General features: G+C 32.0%; 2 protein-coding genes across 2 annotated transcripts; one reads left to right on the top strand and one right to left on the bottom strand.

Annotated features, from left to right (window-relative positions):
* Positions 1 to 4,578: 4,578 nt before the first annotated feature.
* On the bottom strand, positions 4,579 to 9,083 carry LOC108567671 (tryptophan 2,3-dioxygenase). Its single transcript, XM_017928274.1, has 8 exons — positions 8,945 to 9,083; positions 8,167 to 8,324; positions 7,977 to 8,107; positions 7,544 to 7,735; positions 7,325 to 7,492; positions 5,358 to 5,607; positions 5,207 to 5,300; positions 4,579 to 5,100 (listed from the first exon to the last, which is right to left on the bottom strand). Exons 1-8 carry the CDS (start codon positions 8,965 to 8,967, stop codon positions 4,917 to 4,919), a joined length of 1,200 nt encoding a protein of 399 aa, XP_017783763.1. The 5' UTR covers positions 8,968 to 9,083; the 3' UTR covers positions 4,579 to 4,916.
* Positions 9,084 to 11,462: 2,379 nt separating this feature from the next.
* LOC108567660 (electron transfer flavoprotein-ubiquinone oxidoreductase, mitochondrial) lies at positions 11,463 to 25,700 on the top strand. Its single transcript, XM_017928262.1, has 7 exons — positions 11,463 to 11,600; positions 12,064 to 12,168; positions 12,235 to 12,546; positions 12,604 to 12,936; positions 13,649 to 14,287; positions 14,356 to 14,577; positions 25,420 to 25,700. Exons 1-7 carry the CDS (start codon positions 11,567 to 11,569, stop codon positions 25,581 to 25,583), a joined length of 1,809 nt encoding a protein of 602 aa, XP_017783751.1. The 5' UTR covers positions 11,463 to 11,566; the 3' UTR covers positions 25,584 to 25,700.
* The last annotated feature ends 512 nt before the right edge of the window (positions 25,701 to 26,212 follow it).

Raw genomic sequence — 26,212 nt, 5'->3', positions numbered from 1 at the left:
GTAGGCTGTAGGAACCGTCCAAGAGGTTACGAGGTTATCACGACCAAAACTATTTATAAATGCCATTTATATATTGGCAAATAAATAAATAACAAGTTAATTTAATGGTAGGATTATGTTCCATACGGCCGATGAAAAGCAGATGGATTTCAGAAGAAAGACAACGTATTTTAGGATGCGGCCAACAACACTCAACGGGTATTCTAATTAGTCATCGGTCGGTTTTCTGCGGAGATCTTCAAATGGAACGAACGCACTCGGGGTGCAACACCCAAAGTAAATATCAACAACATTTTCAGACAAAAATTCTTGTGTCGTTAAACTCATTCCATCCTCTTGTCCAGATGTTCATAGTAAAAATAATTTCTGCTCTGCAAAACGTACGCCAGGCGGTTGCACTTGCACGAGGTGCCAATGGCGTAACTATAAATAAGAGACATTGTGACAATATTATATACTCAAAGATATTTATAGTCACTGGAAGATAAACGAAAACTTTGTAAGGCAAAAACATACCAAAGTTTTATAAAGGACATTTTGGGGATCTGCAAAAAAAATATATTTTTTAAATGTTTTATATCATATTATAATTGTTGCAATAATTGTGGTTTGTTTATTTTGTCAGTAACACTCCGTTCATTTTGAAAGGGAGGATTGATAATATTACTAACAAATTAATCATATCACAGAGACTAAAATGAGAAAAAAATCTCAAATTAATACAATATTTTGATGATAAAAAATTATGCACGTTATGGAAAAAGAATAGTGATAAAGTATGTAGTTATATATTATTATACGGTAAATTGAAAAGCATGGGAACTTTCGACTATAAAGTAAATTCGATAGACCGCATGTATTCGTGTGCAAGTACAATTTTATAGCGTTCCTTGTCGGCGTTTGCCAGCAAATTGTGTCGCTCAAAAATACAAACCAGGTCAAGCAGCTGACAAGGTAGTTCAAGGCTCAACATTGAATTAGAAAAGTTGAAGACGAAACACCAATGTGAAAAATAGCATATATTATACAACGTTTCAAGTAACATTGAGTGGCTACTTAAGACCTAGGCACTTAACATGGTTCATATAACTTTGATATTTTTTGTCTTTCATGTAATATATATGTATCATAGATGTGTAAAAAGAAACAAACACAAAGTATAGAATAGTGCGGATTCGATCAGTCCGAATATACTTTAGTCCAGTTTGAAAATTTCAAAACAATCTAAATTTTAATTGAACAAACTAAAAATAAGTTCTAAAAACATAAATTATCGTTATTTCTTGTTTATACACTTAAGACTCTTTCTGCGGTTTAAGTTGGTATGTATTTTATGAGTTTCTCGATTAGTCCAGTTTAAAACAGTCCGTGATATTGGCGGAACCGATTGCCTACAATGCTTCCGTACTCAATACAAATAAATACAGTAAAACCTCGTTTAGCGCTTTAGATGCGTTCCTGAAGACAGAGCGCTAAACGCAACAGCGTTATAGGAGGTCATTTTAACACATAGCAAATAGGATACATTTTACTTTAATTTTAAGTTGTATTTATAGTAATTATGGTTTATATAAAACAAAACATTTGCACACCGAAATATTAAGCTTATTTGTGTGATGAAGGTTCTCGCTCTTCTGATATTTTTAATTTTTTTAGTGATACAATCGTCTACAGTAATTTTTTTCCCTTTCATTAAGCAAATGCTGGCGATCGCACCCAAAACTCCTCTTCTTGCTTTTGTACTCCTTTCAAAATTTGGATCATTCGATACAATTTGATCAACGATTTCGTTTCTAAACATTTTCTAAGAAAATCTGTGTAGCAAGTTATTTTGGTTCATCGTCTTCAGATTCACTATTTTCACGTTCTTCGATTCCTTGTTCTGCCAGTTCATGAAGGTTGTCACCAGAAACCTACATCTCAAACAAGCATACAAGCAACATTATTCTGGGAAAGCACAGCGGGAATAATCGTATTATATACTAATCAATGAAATGCCGCGATAATTTGAATTCGAGTAGGTTTTAAGTTTATTTAAAGTTTCCAGCAAACCGAGTTATAGCAAATCAGCGTTAAACGAGGTCTTACTTTATAGAAAATATGGTTAAAACGTTAATTAAACGTTACCTTATTTAATCAACAAAGCTGACGAACTTCTTCCATTGTAAATGTAAAGTTAAGCCTCGTGTCTAAACTATATGCATATCGTAACTACTGGAGATTTAAGCTCGAATATACTATAATTTTAAGATTTAATATACTAAAGTACTAAAATAAGAATTATTCATAAATAATATTTTTACTATTTACTATTTCATTTAACATTTAAAATAAATGCCATTTTATATTGCATTTAATTTATTAACTATATGCATATCGTAACTACTGGAGATTTAAGCTCGAATATACTATATTTTTAAGATTTAATATACTAAAGTAATAAAATAAGAATAATTCATAAATAATATTTTAACTATTTACTATTTCATTTAACATTTAAAATAAATGCCATTTTATATTGCATTTAATTTATTAACAATTAATAAAAACAATTACAAATAACTTGTTTTACCTCACAATTATATTAATTAAGTAAATGAAATTTTTAAATAATGACTTTATGTAACCGTTGTTTATAATCATAAGCACCATTACTTAGATAATGAGCCAGTTATATTAATTAAACTGAATATAAATGTTAAAACATTTGTTAAAAATAATTTGCCATTAGAAAGTAACATGCAATAAATCAATGTGAACATCAAAATTAACGCGTAAGTTATATAAATAAAGTAGCGTGTTTATGCAACTGGACATAAATGTGAGGAAATTGCATGTAAATAAACACTCTTTTCTTTTATTTAACTACAAGACACATTTTTAACATTTCATGTTTTGAAATCTTAGAGACGGTTGCGAAATTTATCCACCCACGTCATCCAAATTGTTCCGCCACTGCATCGAGCGTAACAAACACTTGGTGCCTATTTATTACACCTTTATCATTCTCATCTTTGTTCTGAACGGAACGGACATTTCGCTTTCTTAGGAGAAATTTTCATAACACATTATTATTATCTGTGTGTATTCATCGGCGTTATTTTTTTTATTCAACATTGCAATTTCATATAATATATGTTTTAATGCGGACACAGTACAGTTATGCAGGTTTCTATTACTTGTAATAATATATTTATTTAGTTTAATTATAATCAGTTTATTTATAAAATACGAGTTTTTGTTATAGTTTTATATGCAGCTGAATATAACTAATTCTAAATTTAAAATAATTTATTATACTATAAAACTGCGTTTTTCACAATATCAGATCGCGTTAAATGTTTAATGAGTCGTGAAATGACAGTTGTTTCAAAGTGTCAAAAACAATGTTATAAACTATTGGGTCTCAGTATAACTACAAACAAAAATGTTTGGTTGTGCAACTAAAAGGTTGAGAAACACTGCTATAAAGTCAATAATAACGTCAAGAACAGATATTCACATTTATATTACTTATAATTATTAAGTTTAATTAAAATTTGTTTATTAACGAAGATATTTTTTAAAATTTTATATGCTAATTAACGGAAAAAATCAAGCACACATATAACATTACATAATTAGATTGAAAATAACATACTTTTTATGTAGGTATTTAGTTTTTGCTTAGAAACTAAATAATAAACAAAATTTATTTTATAAGAAAATACAAATTGACTATTGAAAAATGACTTAGTAAGCAACTATTTTCTAGAAATAACAATTTGTCTGCAATAACTACAAGAAAACATAAGAAAATACAAATATTTTTCTCAACATACAAAACTTTATATTTTATACATTTGGTAAATTTTAATAATATTATATAGAAAGTTTTATATAAAACTACGATATCCGCATAGTCTGTGACATTTAATTCAGATAATAATATTATGAATTATGCAATTTATGGAAAATGTTGTAAACTGAAACTGGCTCAGCGTGACTTTCTATTATCCGTGTGCTTTTTTTGTTTGTTTTGTTTTTCGTTACAAACACAACAAGTCTATTATTTTTATTCAATCGTCAGCTAATGTTTACAAATTTACGAGCCGAACAAAAATAAAACTATTTTTCACATGGATCTTCCCGTCTTATTTTTCACCACTTTTTTCTTATATTTATTATAGAATATTCATACTCGTCAGGGGAATTCTAGAAGCTATAACCAGCTATAACTTATTTCCAATGTAGCTCTCACAGGTATTCCCCTAGAGACCCAATAAAACATTTTCCTTACACCTAGTGCTAACATACTAACATCTTTGTATAAAATATTACTTCCGTATAAGTTTATTAGTTCATATTAGGGCGGAATGATCAGTGGTCAGTAGCCCTTTGAAACGGTTTATTATTATATGTGTCAATTTTGACGTTACTATAAATATTATTATTTCTTAATGTAGTCTATTGTACACTATGTGATTTAGTTATTAATAGTTAGAATATTCTATTTATACAACAAAGAAGTTCTCTTTACATGTTACAAATAAACTATTAAATAATTAATTCATGCAAATTAAGTATGTTTTTCTTATAAAATGTTATTTAGATTAATGTTTGAGTACAAGTTGTTGGCTCTAAACCAAACATAAATTACAAGAAGAAAAACGGTTCCTTTGAAATTTAAACAAAATGAAAAAAAAGAGGAATGGAAATAAGAATTATATGTATGTACAGTTTGAATAAACTAAATTTACATCTCTAGGAATCTACTGGGAAAGCTTCCAAATTACATTTTTAGTAGTCACGTTTCGCACAGCATCGAATATAAACAATAAATCTTTCCGTCAATCATTTTTATTTTTACAGCTCAACCTTTCGACACTTAATCTAACGCTAAAACGTAAATATTACTTGCATTAAAAATATTCGTATTAAAGTGATTTCTCGGTGGAATTTTCCAATTCCTGCTTATCGTCATCGCTGTTGTAGTTTTTCATCGGTCCCCAGTTTAAGCACAGATGACTTTTCATCATTGGACTAAGCGGTGGAATGAGGGAGCGCGGAATTAAGAACGTGGACAGATTGAACAAGTCGACGAAGACTTTGTAACGATCGCTGCAAAACACAACGAAATGAATTGAAAAGGTTTTTATGCTTCGAGGTTAATTTGGCCCTCGGGCAAACGATTTAATGATGGCATCAACTTTTCCTTGATATTTACCTGAGAGTGGACCTCAGGTATTGGTAACCGGAAGAACCGCCTGTACCCAACTGCGACGAACCGATCATTCTCTGCACCATCAACACGTGATTATCTGTAAGAGAAGGAATCGTCATTGAGAATTAACCGTGATTTGGAATGCATATTGTACATCTCCATTTAGTGATCAGCGAATCGATGTCCATGAGGAGGGTGAGTATTTGATGGGGTTGGCTGAATCTGGGTTCGTCCCTATAAAAATTGATCATGATGGCCCCTTGTAAAGCACTGTGCGAGAATCGTCTCTCGCCCCTCGAGACCAAAGCTTTGTGAACTTCCGGATTGAAGATCGACTCATAGACCTCCTTCCTCTTCTCCAAATCAATCAACTTGTAATTACGGACTCGTTCGGATTCCACCTCCTAAAACGAACAATGCATGTATTCATATAACAAATTAATTAAATTTTTTACAACAAAAAATAATATGAAAAAAAAACGTGACCCATATAAAGGAAACCAACATAAGGGGAAGTTTGCTAATTAAAACGTGCATAATTAACATTAATTAACTCGTGTCGGATGGTGCAAAAATTCCTCATTTGCATTAATAGAAATGTTAATATTTCGTATGTTCTTGCAGAATTGTGTTTTACACGATTCGCTGAACAAATTAAAAAAAATCGTTTTTTATTTAAATAAATTTCAAGTGATATTGGTAAATTATCAAATTTACCACACTTTCCATTCAATGTTATGAAATACTTGTATTGTATAAACAAATGAACAACCGTATTTTTTAATGTATATATTAATTCAAATATTTACTTGAAATTTAATGCTTTAAATTAGTGCTATATAAATATAATATTTAAAAAACAATTAGCTGTTTTTTTTAATTAGGAGCATTTTATAATTTGAAGTAAAAGTGTTTTCAATCGATCAATTATTTTCACAAAAAAATGTACAATCATTCATAAATGAAAAATAATGAATACACATGATTATTTTACTTTTATTCACTTTTCATGTATTTAAATAAATCGATTATTTCAACAAACAAAATTCAAGGTCGAACGTTACATGAAATCAGGTCATCATAAATTATGAAAAAAATAAATAAATTTCGTTTCGAGTGGCGACTTTTGTAACAATAAACCTTCCATCAATACTCGATAAATATTTAACAGAATTTCTTGTTGCTTGAAATACCAAATCGATTCTTTCATCTTTACTTCAAAAAGCTTGGTTATTAATTGTGTTCAAAGCACGTATTTAAATAAATAAATGTTCCATCCAGCAGTGCAATAAATGTATGTAGAAACGTGCGCGGACATTTGTATTACTAGTAAAACTTAAACATAAAAGCGAAACTTCGTCGATGTCTGGCATAATATTTATTCTAGCTCGGTAGTTTCAATCTTTCCGAAATACAAATAACGATCGTTTTATTATTTGCGAAGTAAAATGAAGACACCTGCAGAGAGAATTTTATATACATTCCCGGAACGTTTTTCACTAAATTTCCATGCAAACAGCAATTTGCTGGTAGTGAAGAAGTTCAGATATTTTTAGTGACTGCTTGTGAAATTCCCAGGTAATATATCGTAAAATGTCGAATATAGTACGCAATTCTACTCACGCAACGTGGAGATACATGTTATACTCGTGTACTAAAATATAGTCATTTTCGATATTGAAATGTTATTCACAAGTGTGAATGTATGCTATTTGCATGAACGTCAAATTAAATCCCTTTATTTATACGAGATCTATAAAAGTAATTAGTCTAACACTAAAGTATTCACTAAAAAATGGATTAAAAGATTTATAGTCAATAGATAATTAGAATTAAACCTAGTAAAGTTTAGTTTAAAATTTGTTACTTAAATACTACAAAATGATAAAAATATGCATATGTTATTGCGTTAATTATAATTTCTTGTAGCTGACGTATATTGAGCAACTGTTACCGAAATTTCCGGTTGTCCCTTGGATACCATACAAATAAAACCGATACAGTATCCAGAAACCATAATTACCGGATGTTTCGGAAAACCCTGAACGCACAACAACCAAGCATTTCATGGAAATCGCTAAAAATACGCGCAGGTGTAAAAGCTAAGTAATATGTATTTACCTCTGCCGCTTTCCTTTGCTCTTCCAACAGTTTTTCTACGGCCTTCTGATATTTTCCCCAGAAATTGAAACCTTCCAATTCTAATCCAGGCGTCCGCTCTAACCACCTTTGCACCAATTCGGTCAAGGATGGTTCGGACTCGGATTTTTCAATTTGAATTAAAGCTTTCTGAAATAATACAATTTTACAAAGAGAATTGTGAAGGCATGTTAAATTTACTTCGTCGTTTCCAAAGACGCGATGGTAATGTTGATTATATTTAACCCTGTTCTCCTGCTTCAAGCCCAATTTATTCTCGAGCAATCTGAACTGCAGACTCTGGAATCCCGAAGCTGGACAGAGATATCCTCTGAAGTCCATGAAATCCAAAGGCGTCATCGTTTCCAGAATCATGACCTGATCTACTAAGACCTATTTCATAATAGACATATCAGATATGTTATTCGATATAGCGTGTATGAATCAATTTTCAAATGGAGCGGTGTCTAAACCGAAGTAATTTAATTATGAAAACAAGAAATACGATATAGGTTATTCACCTCCCATATATATATACTTTTTTGCTACCGATAAGCCCTTGAAAATATTGAGTTGCACGTCCAGTGAAAGCGATCGATGGACGCGAACATAAAAATTACGATCTGCAAAATACCTTCAGAATTAAAACGACCCTGTTCAGTCTCTTGAGGATCTCCAGCGTCTGCGATTCCTCTAAGATCTCTTTGAAGATGTCTCTAATCGAGTCCAGTTCGAATAGTATCTGTTTAAACCATAGTTCGTAAGCTGTAATTAGCATTGGATTAAATACAATTAGTATTTATTTATTTCGTTTGTTGTTCAACCTTGATGCGTAACAATAAACAGGTGCTCGTCGTGCACGGGTTTATTATTTTCCACGCTCAGCATTCTCTGGGCGTTCAGTACTTTATCCAACATCAGGTATTCACCATAAAGCATTCCTGCTTCCTCATCCAGTTGGTCCACATCTTGGGGCTCACTCCTACGTACAATAACAATACGTCAATACCAATATATTGTAATGCGCAATCATTTTCCAATAAGTATACGACTTCTGTTTATAACCATTGATAATATGTTAATACAATTTATGAAAATTACTGATTGCAACACATTACGGATAAATAGGATAAACGATTACAGATTTCCTCATTTTATATACGTACTTCTCGTAACAAGCGAAAACAATTTTATTTACAGAAATCTGTCGTAGGTTTCGTTTGGTTTTGTAGGTCAATAATTAATCGATGAATTTTATTGTAATCTTCATTATGTACGAAAACAAACGTCAATAATTATTATTGCGTAGAAACTGATATATTTAATCAATAAATTATTGATTATCAACATACAAAATTTACATTGTAATTAACAAAATTAGTTATCAAATTATTTATATTAAACTGCTGGTTTACATATTTATAAAGTGTAATTGGTTATTAATTATTATATAACGTTTATGAAATTAAATTAACAATTAATATTTTAAAAGCAATCCCTTTAATTTTTTTGAAATTAAAAAATTCAACCATGCTCGGGTGGACAAAAGTTGAAGTCTTACAAAGGATTTAAGTTTTCGTGTATATATTGATTTATACTTACGGATGTCTCATTGGGCAACTCATTGCAAAAGAATATTATTATAAATAGTTTTTAACGAAGAATGTTAGTAATCTCAAGAAACCGTATCTGCTTGTGTGTGCCTCAGCAAAGACACGAAACACAACTGAGGCTATCGCATTTTGTCCACAGCACAAAATCTAATCAGTCTTGCGTAATTTCCAATGAGTATGTATATCAAGTAATATTCTACTTTTTTGTGATATTTTAGCAATAACACTTACATACTGCTTATTCCATTTTACGAAACTTCGTAGTCGTTTTACAGTAAAACATACGAAAATTTTGTTTTACATTTTAAATGGCGCGTGTACATTAATTAGACAAACTATTGTCAAAAGTCGTATGATTTAAATATGTTATCAGTTCGTTATTTTTTTTTAAGTTTTAATTATCTGTTTTTTAAAATATTGCTATATGTGTCAGTTTATTTGTATAAACAAGTACTTAAATAAATATATTTTCAGACAAATTTAAACATCTTCCTTTTTATTGAGAAATATAGTCATACCTCTATTAATGAGTAGGATTCATTCTACGAATTTACTTTTTTAAACTTATTATAACCAGAATTGTGGCAATCAAAATCCCGACTGTATGTTATATTTCTAAATTTTAAGTTTTATTATGGATAAGTCAAAAATGTTATTGTAGAAATTCTAATAATACAAGATACTATCCGTATTTTGATATAGTCGGGATTATGGTTGTCGAGATTTTTATATACTCGGAATTATGGTTGTTCAGATTTCGATATAGTTGGGATTTAGGTTGTCGGGATTTTTATATAGTCGGGATTATGGTTGTCCGGATTTCGATATAGTTGGGATTTTGAACGTCGGGATTTCGGTTGTCGGGATTTTTAAATAGTCGGGATTATGTTTGTCCGGATTTCGGTTGTTGGGATTTTTATATAGTCGGGATTATGGTTGTCCGGATTTCGATATAGTCGACATTTCTAACGTCGGGATTTTGGTTATCGGGATTGCGATATGACCCAAAAAAATACGTTCCTTCGTAAAAAAAATTAACAAAGAAAAGTTATATAAAATAAACAGCTGAGTTACATAAAAAAGTGAAATTACATATTAAAATAGTTTAAAGTTAATCGTTTGTGCCTAAAATTATTGAATGTAACTCTGATTGATTCAAAATAGCACTTCTTCTTAATTTAGGATTATTTTCATTAAAAAATAAAACGTTGTTCATGACGTTCGTTTTTTGTCACGAACTTCTTTAATTGCGTTTACATTTTCTTTGTTTTTTTTTTCTGAAATTTTCTATGTAAATGCATTCAATAAATTTCTAACATCATCTTCATTGACAATTTCAAAATATACTCATGAAGTTATAACGACCTGAATAACTTTTTTTCTAATTGCTTGGATGTTAATTTCTTCTTCTAGTCCATATTTTGCGTTTCAAACTATACAACATTTACTAACACGAGTGGATACTATTCACATGTAAATATCAAACATCATGTTCAAAATTTATAATAATAACATTAAAAATGATACTAGATTATAATTTAACATGGTATACATTTTAAAAGGAGAAGACTAAGTGAATTGAATTGATTTATTACAATAAAATGTAAAAATTAAATAGCAGAAACAAGTACAGAATATAAGTCGATCGTCCGTGATTAAAATATAATGTATGTCGTTTCATGAATCTTGTGTTATAGGAATGTTTAAATTCAGATGAAAATATAGATAAAACTATTTAATTTAATTATAATCTGTTATATTAAAGAATTATTTGTATTTATGCATGTTCATTTTAATTCTATGCCAAATTCCATAAGGCGTTATACACTTTGGCCCTAAAATATACATTTTATTAACTAATAAAACCATACTTCACATATAAGTATTAGTCATAATACACGAAGTACTCCAATAATGATGAATGCTTGAATTTATCTTATCTATTTTGATCTGCAAAAATGAACAATATTTTTAATATAGTATTTTTTCTCTAATAGCTTTAATTAATATACATAATTTATTAATTTCTACTTAATAAATAAATTGTATCTTCTAACTACAGATTTCATTTAATCTATATGGTTTAATTTCAAATAATGAATATATTTTAAGATTGATTAACTTGTATTCTTCTAATTATATTTTCAACGCCTATTCTTTTGTTAAGATATATTTTATAATGTTCCTAAATTCCTCATTTTATAATAAAATAACAAATTTTATTATTTATTTGTACATTGTTAAGTTGTATTTATTTATTTTAACTTGAATTAATTAAATCGTTGTAATGTAATTAATAACGCACAGTAGGATATCGGGATCACAATGTTACAAATTGAATTATTTTTGTAATCCTACGAAAACATACGTTCTAGATATATACTTCTTTCAAACCTAATTTACAAACTGGCAAGCACATAGTATCTCATCATAGGCAACCTTATATACACCAAACTAAATTAAGTATTGCTGATGTGTTTATAAAGTTATGCAACTTATTAAACGTTCCTAAATAAACATAACTACTACTACTTGGATTCGTGCAGCATACAAAATTACTTTCATTTTATTTTAGAAACGTGTTATCGCCAGCTGATGAAGTTTTAGTAACATGGCGTTTTCTGTTCGCGCTACAACAAGAAACTGTAAGTAAATTCAGATTAAATTGTTTCAATTCTTTTAGTATCTCAAGTTTCACAAAGAGGGAAAATAATGTAATCAACAATGAAGAAATCTGCAACGTGTTTACACTTAATAATTATTGTTTTACTTGGTTACTATTTGAATTCGTCGTAATTAAATCATAACATATGATAGAAAATCTGAAATAAACCTTTAAATTGGTCATATTTATTGAATCTAATAAGATTTGGGGCGTTATTATGGCTGAACTTTGCCCAATAAAGTACCAGTTCAAAGTTCATACCTTTAACACCTAAAAAAATAAGTAGCAAGAGATAACATGTTTATGTATGTTATATAATTATTATTAATGTTATTGGAATAATTTCTTTGGATATTTAATATTTTTGGAAAAATACATAGTTTGGCAATGATTTATTTTTTTACCTATAAATATAAAAATCTAATAATATATTTTTATTTTAGTAAATAAGCTTCAATTTATAAGGAGGTGCTTTTCTGACCAAGCATTCCCAAAGATCACCACTCATTACACTGTCCACCCCAGAGATCAAGATCCAAGATGGAAAGGTAAACTAATTTAAATTAATATATTTACTGATTAAGATTAATTCTATTAATTGTGTAATATTGCAGAGGTAGAAATGGAAAGGTTCGAAGATCAGACAGATCTGTTGATTATTGGTGGTGGTCCAGCTGGTATGGCTGCAGCAGTTAGAGCCAAGCAAATTGCAGAAAAAGAAGGAAAGGAACTCAGAGTATGTGTGGTTGAGAAAGCAGCTGAAGCTGGTGGACACATCTTGTCTGGTGCTTGCATTGATCCAATTGCTCTTAATGAACTGATACCAGATTGGAAAGAGAAGGGAGCCCCATTGAACACACCAGTAACTGAAGATAAATTTGGTTTCTTAACTGAAACTGGAAGAATTCCAATTCCTATTCTTCCAGGTAACAAAAATTGTACTTTAGGTTTTGCATTTGATATTTATATTTGAAACTTTGAAGGTTTCCCATTGAACAATCATGGTAACTATGTGGTAAGATTGGGTCACTTTGTTAAGTGGCTTGGTGAGCAAGCTGAAGCTTTGGGAGTTGAAGTATATCCGGGTTATGCGGCTTCCGAAATTTTATATCACGAAGATGGAAGCGTTAAGGGTGTAGCAACAAACGATGTAGGTATCGCCAAGGACGGAAGTCCAAAAGACACATTCGAGAGAGGAATGGAATTGCACGCTAAGTGTACGATATTCGCGGAAGGTTGCCATGGTCACTTAGCGAAGCAGTTAACAAAGAAATTCAATTTGAGGGAGAAGAGTGAAACTCAAACTTATGGCATAGGTAAGTGATTGTGACATCAACTGACATTATCTGTATAGCTAAGCAATAATTTATGGTTAAGGTCACTATGTAGATTAGGTAATCATAATATCATCAACAATTTGACCTACATTTCTAACTTTATAATTTTCGCAGAAACGCTCTCATAATCTAATTATCACTTTGTCTAAGTTATCGACTTTGTATACATAAGTGTATAATAGGTTGCCTACATCATCTCTTTGGTATAACTAAAAAAACTATTTCTTTATAATATTCTTTTAATTTCAAAATAACTTTATTCATAAGTTCTGAATTATGTATATAATGGCAGGAAATGCTGCTTTTAGTAAAGTTATGTGCGCTACATGCATTAATAATGGTTATTAAAGTTTAAGTAAGTTGTCATTATTCAGGTTGCTTTCGGAAATTGCGGCAGGTACTAATGGCGATATGAAAATAAACATTAATAATTTAATCACGCAATAAAAAGTGTTTTACGAGAAGTACACAGCACGCATCTTCTTTGTGTAGCACTAAAATATTCATATTATCCGGAAGCTTTTATATCGTATGAAAATTTCATTTCCACAATAAAACTATGCGATTCATAAAGGAGAACAATAACTGTTGTGTTCATGTAACATATAAATGGGGGAGCATAAATTGTAGAATGCAATTTACTGCTTTTATTGTTTGTTTTGTTTTTTTCATTATTTTCGTTTTTCAATAGGATTGAAGGAAGTTTGGGAGATTGAGCCCTCTAAACACAGACCAGGATTGGTAGAACACAGCATCGGATGGCCCTTGGATAAGTTCACTTACGGGGGATCTTTTCTGTATCATTTGAATGAGCCAACGCCCCTAGTGGCCGTAGGATTCGTGGTAGGATTGGATTACACCAATCCGTACCTAAGTCCGTTCAGGGAATTCCAACGTTTCAAGCATCACCCCTCGGTAAAGCCAACATTCGAAGGAGGAAATCGCATCGCTTATGGAGCCAGGGCTTTAGCGGAGGGCGGTTTCCAGAGTGTACCTAAACTGACATTCCCCGGTGGTTGTCTGGTGGGTTGTTCCGCAGGGTTCTTGAACGTGCCTAAGATTAAGGGCACTCATAATGCCATGAAGAGTGGAATGTTGGCTGCCGAAAGTGCAATTGAAGCCATGAACGGTGAGAAGCAGTCTACGGAAAGTTTCGAACCTAAGAGCTACATAGATAAATTACAAAACAGTTTTGTCTGGAAGGAACTAAAGGAAGTGAGGAACTGCAGGCCATCTTTCCACAACCCGTTGGGTTTGTATGGAGGTGTCATGTACAGCGGTTTCTCTTTGATCATCAAAGGCAAAGAACCTTGGACCTTCTCGCACGGAGGTACATTATCAATTCACTATCGCAGTGTAATCGATTGGGTTATATTAATGCTATTATATCCAAATTAGATCCAGACCATAAACGCCTGAAGGCAGCCAAGGACTCAACCCCGATTGATTATCCTAAGCCCGATGGAAAGATCAGTTTCGACCTCTTATCTTCGGTTGCCCTAACGGGAACCAATCACGAGGGCGATCAACCGGCCCATCTGACATTAAAAGATGATACGATCCCCGTTAAAAACAATTTGGGTGTTTATGATGGCCCAGAAGGACGGTTCTGCCCTGCCGGTAAGTTTCTAATACAATTTATTTTATGTTGGTGAGCAGCGAAGCAATTAATTATTTTCGACGTTTTGGAAACGTAGGCGTATTAAATTTCCTCCTGAATAGCGGCTAAACCGCACTTTCATTGGATTTTATATGCGTGCAAAATAAAGTTTGCCGGGCTTTCGATTGCTCTTGAATTATTGTGTGGTTCGGCACTCGTAAAAGGTCGAAATTAAATTACAATATTAACTTTGAGTCGGCATCGTGGTACTTTACTTTCTTTCATATCCTTCTTTTTATTTTATTATTTTTTTGCTGTTGGTGATTGAGACGAAACTGGGGTGGTTGTCGAACTTTCAGCACGTTCGGCCTGAAAATTTAAGCAGTCAATTATCAGTAGGTTTTCGAGACCAATTTAAAGTTACGAACAAGAAACGTTGCCGGCGGCGGATAAACTTTTCGTAACGTGCTAATAATAGTACAAAAAGGAGCGGGATCTACGGTCGTGGAAATAACATTGAAAAATAATATTTAGCGGAACGGAAAGGGTGGGTAACGGGAAGTGAGAGGGGAATAAATAAAATTTTGCAGTGGTTTGGGAGGCCAGACTTGCAGCAGAAAGGGGGATGGTTCATGGTTGGTGCTGCGGCGGCGGTAGCAGCAGTGGCGGAGGTGGAGGCGGTAGTGGCGGCGTCTGCTCGCAAGTTCAAGGTCCCTGGATCGATGATTTTGGGGCTGTTGCACTCCGATGGCCCAGACTGGGCAATGACACCGTACATTGCCGCTCCTCGTCGTTTCCGATTCAATCATTAAAATTCAGTTCGGAAACAGTTTAACAAACAGACTTCATCGCACAACCAACCATCTCCAATTTTATTGCATTTCATGAAAGAATGATGGAGAATTGTAGTCGTCGATGCATGCATATTTTTCAGGATATCTTTATTTTACGGACTGCTGGATGTATCCGATCGTCACAATTGCGGGTCGCCCGAATATACTTGATGTTAAACTATTAGAAAAAGTACAGAAGGATATCCGGGGTTTATTCCGCAGTCGGGAGATTTCGTATGAATTGTCGTTTTTGCCCTCAGACATTGTAACCTAACTCGAGAAGATATCAAATGTTTGCGCAGGTTAAACACGTTTCGTCGCGAGATTTTAGACGAGGGTGTCATTTTAAGGGGGAGACCACCCCATCGTTCCATTCCTTCGTCGCTTTTCCTCTTTGATTTGCAGCAGATCCAGCGAACACGGATATATAAACGCGGTCTGCCATATTTGACGCCGAGAATATTTAAACCTATGTACCACACCTCTATATATTCCAGACAAACTTTTTTATCTGTATGAAACATTATATACTATAATATAATCAAACATTTAAATAACAATAGTTAAATCAATGATGTGCATTATTGCCAAAAAAATGTAATTAGTAGTTGGCAAGTATCAGTTACTATAAACTTACGATTAAAAGTTATAAACTCAAATTCAAGTATATTTACTTTACTATATACTTTTTAGTATAAACATCATGTCTTATGTAAGATAAACATATTTTATATTTTTTAGAATCAATTTTCTTCGTTTCATGTGTAAAGGAAAGGTGTTTTTATTTGCACGCTTGATTAACTTTCGTGACTGTGAACACTTGCGGTTAACAAGCTTCATCATGTTTGGTATAATAACTATAACATTTTACGTTGCGATTTATTGCTTTTCCTACATGATGAGCAATCATTTGTTTTACGTTCTTATAATGAACCAAATTTCCGTTGGCGAATCATAAATATACTCGGGTTTCTTATAATAAGTATAATAAACTTCATGCATTATTTACGGTTTCAGTAACCTAAGGTGCAATTACCATAAACCAACTTCATAAAATCTTGCGTACAAACAAAATCTAGTCAAATTCAATTAATGTCGCACAATATATATTGTAATTTATATTTTCTATTAGCACTGTAATTGAAATTTATCTAAAATAATAATAATAAACAAGATTTATTATATAATTCAATACAATTTAAAAAATTATATGTTTTATTGAGTTATTATATTTATTTCTTCTAAATTTTAAGCAATTTTCTTAATGATTATTTTTTACTTGTTTAGGTTAAATTTATGTAGGCGAATTTAACCAGATCAATGATTTAAATAATTATTTAATTAAGTAACAATGGATTAAAGCCAGTTTATTTTGGAGTTAAGTTTTGTACATTAGATACATTTATAATTAAATAAAACGAAGGAAATGATTAGGACTTTATAATTACACAAGTTTAAAACAATTTTCTTATCTAAATATTTGAAGCAGATGGTGGCATCTATTATGCTAATTCGCAAAGTAAATCTGCTTTATTAATCAAAATTGTTCATGTAGATTCGGTAAAACAACTTCAAACTTTCTATTTGAGAAACACTATTGAAAGAATGTCAAAGCATTATTTTTTTCATTCTTTAAGTCTTATATTTTTTTATGTCGTATAATTTTCCATCTGTGATGAACGATGGCCCTATTTGCTGGAAGCACCGAGAGGGCTCACAAGGGGCCTGGCTTGACCAGGATTCGAACCGGTGCCCACGAAATCGTGGGTAGGGCGACTTAGTCTATATATTTATAGTCGCTCATGGTCTTATATTTTAAGTTTTATATTATTTAATTGTCTTGGTGACCCTCAATATGTGCTCGAGTGTACATTCTATACTTGTCTCATAATATTAGTGTATTTGTATAATTAAAAGTTGACAAATTGTGAGAAAGGGGGAGCAACTGCTGCAATTTGATTCTTGCTTATCCGAGCAATATATGTGCATTCGCCGGGCAGCGAACATAACGGATTGTGCGGGTTGTCCTCGCAGGATGGCGCCACTCGTTTCCGTTTCTCCCATCCGCCCGGCTTTTATAGCGCGAAATCATTTCCATGTTCCCAACTTGCACATCCTTTACGGTCGTTTGTATGCTTGATGTCACGTCGACTCGCTTCCAAATTATTCATAAAAGGAAACAGCGAGCAAAAAAGGCGGAAGAACTGAAGACACTCTTTCCGTCTCACCACCTTTTTTATGATTACGTTAAACTTTAGATAGGATCGATGATGGCAAGGGAAGAGGATGTTTCGGGGTCTTTTGTTGCGCCTGGTAATTGTAATAACAATTATATTTTACGAGCGCCCTTTCGTAAATGAAACGGCCCCTGCAGTTATCTAAATGTTGCCCTTTATATATAAATGTATACATAGGGGATGGTTGCCGAATTTGGATCACCTAGTATTTTTTAATTAAAAAAGAATATTAAAAAAATGTTATTATTTAAACTGTAAATTTTACCTAAAATATTATGTAATTTAATAAAGATAATAATTAAATTAAAAAAACGTAAAAAAAACATATACGTCACCTGTCTAATAGCTGCTGGTTTATCAAGTTGGACCACTGATTTCATTTCAATTTTTTCAAATAAATGTCTTGTATACTGAGGAAACCCAAATATAACATGTTTTCATATTTGTTTATTTGATCTTAAAAAAACAAAATCATCTGATTTTGTTGTGTATGTGTATCTTTTCTTGATCAAAATTTGAAGATATTAATTTCTCTTTAATTTGCTCTAATTTGGTTTTATAAAAATGAGATAATATGTAATGCGATTTTATTACTTTAGGATAATCTATAGTAAAATATTTAATTGCTTACTGCCGGAAGACGATAATTACTCACTAACTTTTTGCAAGTTATATAAGTTATCGCATCAGTTAACTTTACGCCTAGGTAACTCATGTTTATTACCAAATGGTGCAATTACAAGTTAAGTTGCGATAGTAGTAGTCCAACCTAGGCACCGGTCCAAATTCGGCAGCTCTCCTTTATATATGTGCTGAGGGTTTTAGTTATTGTTGTTAGTTTGCAGTGTTAGCCAGCAGCACTTTCGGGTGTAATCTCGGGTTGAAATATGAATATGCAGCCACTGAAAGTGTTAAGACGCTTACGTAAGTTGTTATTAATACATCATCGTCGGGCTTCGGAGGTAGTGTATTACGGGGCCTCACACTTCCGCTATACATCACCGGGGGTGGTTTGGCTCCATGATAAAGTGGATGGCGGAAAACAAAAGCCATTTGAGCCGCCGCGGAACAGACGGCGGTTGCACGCGCAAAATTAATTGCGGATGAAAAGGAAGCAAGGGAATGAAACGAGAGAGAAAGAAAAAAGAAATTGGAGTGTATCGCGAATGTCGTTGTAGATGCCCGACCACAAAGGGACAACAAAAAGCAGTACAACGAAGACCGAAGGTTTGGTTGTTGGTGGATGGTTTGGGCCGCGCTCTTCGGAGCCGCATTCGACGGATTAATTTTACTTTATATTACCGGGGATTAAACTCGAGAGCTTCCGCTCGTTTCTCTTTTATGGCGCGACATGGAGCGGCAGGAAAAAAAGGAAACGACGACCAGAAAAGAGATGGAACGCTAAAATCATAAGTGGTTCTTTTTAACAATGCCTTTATTTTACTGGATACAGAAGAAGGAAAAAAAACATCAAGGGTTTTATGCAAGTTGTAATTCGAGTTAATCTATATTACGGATTACTTTGATTTTTGCCATAACGTTTCGCCCTCGTCGTCAACAACAACCTTTTTTTTTTGGTACTCCAAATTCCAAAAGGCCACCCATTAGGGGACGGAAAGTTGTAATGCTGTACATGTGTTCTGTGTTCCTCAGTCACGTTTTGCAATTAACGATTCTGAAGTACAGTTCTAACGTACGGCTCCCTTTTCAGCTGGTCAATTTTATCGAGTTTATATATACCCCTTAATTTCGAATATGATAAGTTTACTTCATATTTATGATGATTTGAACATTTTTATATAATACACATTCATCATTTTATAAATTCTTCAGGTATAGAGAGAAATGTCAGGCAAAAATTTCATAGATGTACAAGCGTTTATTGAAACCCTTTATATTACAGCAACTTAAACAGTACTTTCATTGTTATTATTACGAAAATAAACTTAAAATTATAAAAAAGAAAGTTTTATATAATACAATGTTTCGATACTATAAATGATATAATAATTTGCGAATGACTTATTACTGAATATATATTTTTGAACATATAGGTACTTATATGCTTAAATTTTATAAATATGATATTAAAACTTCACAAAAGTTAATAAATATATGAGACATGAATGTTATAAATGTAAAATTAACATTAGCACTTACTGCTAATGGAAATATAATTACCGTTACAAAATTGAAATATGGTGTCGAATATAAAACGAGAATTATTAAAATGTATTCGTGAGTTTATAATTGGGAATGGAATGGTTTTTATTAAATGTATTTTATTTTTATTAGAGTAATCAATTCAATGCATTCAATTTATTTCACATTTATACATTTATATTATTTTTTAATTATTAATCAATTCGAATGACAATGAAACGAATTGAATTACACAGAAAATAATTATTTGAGTTAGTATTTCTTAAGTTATATTCATGTCTATTGTTTCCTGCATTTGTTAAATTAAAAATTTAAGTTTAACATGACAAGATGATAATGATTATTTATATTCTTGAGTAAAAGTGGTTATGTCTTATGTTAAAGTTTCTAGAAATTATATGTTTAATGTCATCATATTATGACAATCACATATTTATGTTTGTCAAGTATTTGTCGTATTAATTTAATGTTCTACTAAAATAATGTATGTTTTTAATGAAAATTTGATTAAAAACAGCTCCGGTTAAAAATAACATGACCGAAATTTGAACACGTACGAGCGAAAATTGTTCATAAAAAAAGGGACCCACTCTTCTACATATTAATAACGCACGAGTGTCTATATATATTTTTAAATATGTAAATATCAGATCCTGCGTTCCGCTTTTTGTGATGGAAATGTTATTTCATTTTCAGAAAATTTAAAGCGTCGCTCGCTTTGGAAATGAGGAGGGTGTAGGGAGTGTGAATCAGAAGGGACAAAGTCAGGGAGAGAGAGAGAGGTGGTGAAAATAAATAAATGTATGTGCGCAAGTAACACACACTCATATATGTGTCTTCCTTTTTTGTTCTTTTTATTCTTTGGAGGCTTCGAATATGCGAAGGGATGATCGTGCACGCGCAAATAAATTATTCAAATAGATACGGCAGTTACGAAGTTGGAAATTGAATTGCTTCCCCAAGCGAAATATTGAAAGTTTAATTGGGGAAATCTCTTCATTTCTTTCTGCTGCTTTATTACTGGAAGCCCCTAAAGCCATTCGCCAATCTCCGCCGCTCAAATCTCGAATCGTGTAATAGCTCTCATTCAATCAATATCAGAGAATTAACATATATTAAATCTAATGGTTTTATACTGATTCCTTGCCATTTTATTACATACTACACATTTAGAACAACTACAGTGAAACTATCTATTTACATGTATTAATAAATGTTTAACATATTTTATTTATTACATATCATGAGTGTATTAGTTTCCTTAACTACATGAATTATTCCTTTGACTGTAAAATGAGTTAAAGTTTTTAACTTTGCCTAGTTATAATATACATTTTTTATTATTGAAATATTGAGAATTCAGCGTTCTTTTGATATTCAAGAATATCATTCACATTATTTGCAGAGATATCTACTTTCAATTTATTAGTAATTCTAACGATTTTACATGTTTTTTTTACTAGTTTTTCATAACTTTTCATTCGAAATTAATAGTTATTTAAGCTTATCATTTCAATTTAAAATAATTGATTTGATTTATTGATGAAATGCATGTTTATAGATTTAAGAATATTTTGAGTTTTCAGTGTTTTTCAAATTCGACTCACATAAAACCTATATATTTATGTGACTTTGGTAAGCGAGAAAATACGGCAATTATTTGTATGTCCCATGACAGAAAACCAGCGAAACTGCCTGTTGTTATTTAGGATGTATGTTATTTATTTATTTTTCAACAAACTGTGGTTTGCTTAATTGCCCATCGATTCGGGTGTCGGATTTAACGGAACAAGGATTAATGCGTGTGCAGATCACGATGTGATAACTTGTTTTACACTCATGTTAACATATGTTTCTTTTAATGATGATCTGCAACCTGGGGATAAGATACTTTATCGATGCACGGGCTCGGCTGCGAGGATTCAGTCTGTGCCCGTCGGGTACATTTTAATAATATCTTTTAAATGATCCTACCTTAATTGGCAGCATGATCTAAAGTTTCGGTGCAATCGTATTTCTTATTCGTAGGGGGCTTTATCAATTTTACATTTAACTTAGCGTTTATACGACCAATTTGTAAACATTTACTTTATTACTGTCGGCTGCAGTATTACTTGAACTAGGTGTACTTTATCCGCGATTTGAAATTGTACAGATTTACTATAATGTAGGTATCAACAGTTCATCGACCATTTAGTAGACTGAACTTTGCACATTCTTGCAAATATTATTGAATTAATAATATTATGTAATAGTTTTTCATGTAAACTTATGCATTTAAGATAAAATTATTTTTCTTTGCATACATATTTATTGTGTTAAATAATTTTATATCAATAGTCTATTAGTTGTTACTCAAACTTTTGTTTTGAATCCACAATTTTTCCGCCCGTATACTTGTTTTATATATTAATAATATCTAAATAATAATAAAACAAAAAAGATTAAATGATGCAAAGTTTGTGAATCTGAAAGATCAGACTTACAGATTATTTGTGTGTTCTACTTTTCAATATATATTTTGTATGATGGAAGCCATGTATTTGTCATGCAAATTGAGAATCAGGTGTACTTAAAACTCAAGACAAATAGTCTGCGTTATATTATTTTTATAACTTTATTATATTTTATGTTACAAACTTATCACTTGATATAACTATAAATTGATGAGATAGAATATAAGTACTGTTGACAGTTATATTATTAATGTAAATCATCTATCCAAATACTGTAATTTTCGGAAAATGAGATTAATTATAAGACGTACAATACATTTTGGGTTAATTAATAAAATAAATATGTATATAAAAGATTAATTCTGTATCTAAATGTCAGATTACAGTATTTTTAGTGAAACATTATTTTTTTCTGATAAAAATCAATTATTTAATAAACATCATAACGCATTGGCAAATTAAAATGAGCTATGTTTAATGTGTTACGTTAATGTTGTAGAAAATAAGTTCCTATGAAAGTTCTAAGAAAGTAAAGTAGAAGTGCCATTAGACGAAAGTGAAAAAGTTGCGAAGGGATTAAAAGTCAGACGAAACGAAATCGGTCGGATTTTTCCACTTCTCTCCAAGTAAACTATATTTAGTTTGGCATGCCTCTTGTTTCCCCATCGATATACTGGATGTTAAATGAATTGATTTACAATAAAGTGATGTTGATGGGTTTCAACGTAAAATGAGGAGCGTATATATATATATAGATGAGTGTGTGCGTTGGAGTAGTAGGCTCGTGGAAATAAATGTCGAGAGGGGCCTAATTTTACGATTCGATCTATAAATTATGTGGAACTCAGTTGGAAGACCGAAAATCGACATAAATCTTTGCGGCGGCCCTCTTCTCTCCAATCATTAAAGCCTCGCCGCGCCGCGATCATAACACTAAATTAGTTTTTATTACGCGACATTGAAAACGCATTGTTTATCGAGCTCCCAGGACAACGGTGCGGTAATTTAGCAGGGTTTTAATTAGAATCGATCGCCAATATATTTTTTCGGTTGGAAACGCGCTCGTGTATGTTCCGAGGGAGAAGGGCAGATAATGGCCGACTATAAATATAAAATGATTTTCAATTGCGGCACCCCCACAGGGGTTGACGCTCAACCGGGGGGAAATGGATCGGAGGGTGGTGGATAGTACAGTCGCGCGACATCAAACCGTTTCATTTTTTTATATAGTTTTTTTATATACATTTTAAAGAAAAGAAGCTTATTCTATGCTCGCTACAGCAATTGGAATCAATTTGCTTTCCAACGGAGCTCTAAAAAATGGAGAGTTCGAGAGAGAGAGACTTAGTGAGGAGTGAACAAGGGGTGGCGGGTACCATTTATTACAACAAAGCTGTTACTTTCTTCTTCTCCACCTTCTCCCTTTTGGTGTGAGCCATTGAAGAAAGATGACAAATGCTTCGGTGCGGGATTTGTCGCACCAACGAATTAACTGCGACCGAATTCCCCTTTGATACACAACCGCCGATAATTAATGGCACCCTAATGATTTATTTATTATTTAACGCACGCTCGCGCTCAAGATTAATAGCGTGTTAAGATATAATTAGAAGATTTCGGCGGGGATTTCAGATGGGGCAACCATTTCGCTCGTCGTTATGCAATCGCCGCCCACATTTTTCACCCGCTTTCAATCACTCAATCAATGTTCGCAAAATTGATCCATTGAATCTGAAGGGCCTCACGCAGATCGCGCCCCTCGCGCCGTTTGTTCCTGCACGTCGGATGTCAATCGTTGTACATTACGATTATGCACGGATTAATCTCAACAAGAAGGGGATTATTCAAATTATACTACTAATAGTACTAAGATTCAACGATTTTGTACTTCATTTAATTTTCAAGTTTAACGCTCAGTAATTGAATACACTAACTACTCGATATAAATATACATTTACACACTTTATTTAATAGCAATAAGTATAAATAATTACCTAATTTTATAACATCAAAGAAAGTTTTACTTAATATACGAATATAATAAAATGTCTGTTAGATCTGCTAATAATGAAATAATTAAAAATATACCCATTATGTTGTAAAAACTATGTTTAACTAACTTTTATTTATATAATATTAAAAATAATTAATCTAAAAGTATATTATTACTTTTGAAATTGTATTGTATATTAAATAAACGTTAATACTATTCAAATAAAACGAAATAAGGATAAACTTGATAGTGTTGACACCATTATAATATAGACAAAGAATTAGTGAAATAAAGGTATATTCAGCAGATCCGTCTGCATGCGCATTTTGTATAGACACTATAGAGCTTTGTGAAGCATGAAATTGTGGATTAGTCTGGAGCCGGATGCTTCATTACCTCAAGATTTTACTGAAACTGATAGACGTATCGCGTCCAATGGGGAATTGTAATAGCAATTCGCTTTTCCTCGAAACCGTTCGAAACAGAATATTATCTATTTCGCACCGATCCCATCCTCTCCCTATCCTTTCAATTTGCACTCTACGCTTTGCAGCCAAACTGTGGGTAAGGTCGCTTCTTCCTAAATGGAGATCGCCGGATTGCACAATCCTGCTGATTGCATTTCCAACGGTTTACATTTTCTAAGTTAATCCAGTATACTTCACTTACACATCATTACTTTGCATCAAGTTGTATTTGATAAAAATATAAAATAGGTATAAAATATAAATAGGTACCAAATATTAATACATTTTTTTCATAAAAACATTAATAATATCACACATATAATGTTATGGATACATTTTATTATACTGATTTAAGCACTATTATTATATTATTATACTATTTAATTATGAAACTTTATCTTTACAAAATAGGCTGCAATATTTTTTATTATAAAGGTAATCTACAAATTAGCCTATGTAAATAAATAAACAAACAACATAAATTCTATAAAATTAGTTTGCGTTATTTAGTATAATGTACGGTTTGTATAGCAACTTATTTAATATAGAACATTGAAACTGGTTTCAAATTAATGCCAATGCAAATTAGTAAATAAATATTAAATTATTTTTGAACTACTTCAATTTTTGTATAATATTCATACAGTTATTACAATTATTAAATTACTTGAATTATTATATATAACTAATATATTTTGGTAATTTTGTTTCAGGTGTATACGAGTTTGTGCCATTGGAAAGCGGAGACGGACAAAGGTTGCAGATCAATGCCCAAAATTGCATCCATTGCAAAACGTGCGACATCAAAGATCCTAGTCAAAATATCAACTGGGTTGTTCCAGAGGGCGGCGGCGGTCCAGCATACAACGGCATGTAATCTCCACGCAAGATTTCGAACGGAATTCTCTTCCATTTTATACGCACAAATTAATTAATATTTTGTTAATTCAAATATAGTCATTTTTATATTGAATGCAGAAAATAATGAAATCGTTTGATAAATAAATTGTTATAAAAATAAATATATATATATATATTCATATTTTGTACACACAGACGCCGATCATAAATGTAAGCGGAGCGGATAGGGATAATGTGCAACGAATTCCCATTTATAATGGTAAATAAACCGTGTCTGGTACGGTCCGTGTTACATTAAATAGATTTTTTGTATTGTATATTTTAATTATTCGATTGTCAATGGACCTCTGCTTTTATCCAGTACCGATTTATTTCAATAATTTATCTCGTTTTTCCTGCAATGTACATTCCGCTCGAATCCAGTCAGAACAGCGGCGGTGTTTGTACCGAAAGCCGTCGGTCCGCCAAAATCAAACTTTTGAACAATGGAATTATACCCTTCGGTTAATCCCAAAGCCGCACCGAATCCGTCTTTAGGCTGCCACCGGAAGGGATACATTTTGAACCTTTCTAGCTTTGTGTCTTGTTATACGTTTCGGCGACATTTCGTTCTAGTTAACTGGATTTATACAAGTTCCTGTGCAA

Source organism: Nicrophorus vespilloides, unplaced genomic scaffold (genome assembly GCF_001412225.1).
Source record: "Nicrophorus vespilloides isolate i.1.1-1 unplaced genomic scaffold, Nicve_v1.0, whole genome shotgun sequence".
Classification (NCBI taxonomy): domain Eukaryota; kingdom Metazoa; phylum Arthropoda; class Insecta; order Coleoptera; family Silphidae; genus Nicrophorus; species Nicrophorus vespilloides.
Note: the sequence above shows the minus strand (reverse complement) of the source record. Positions and strands in the feature narration are given on the sequence as shown.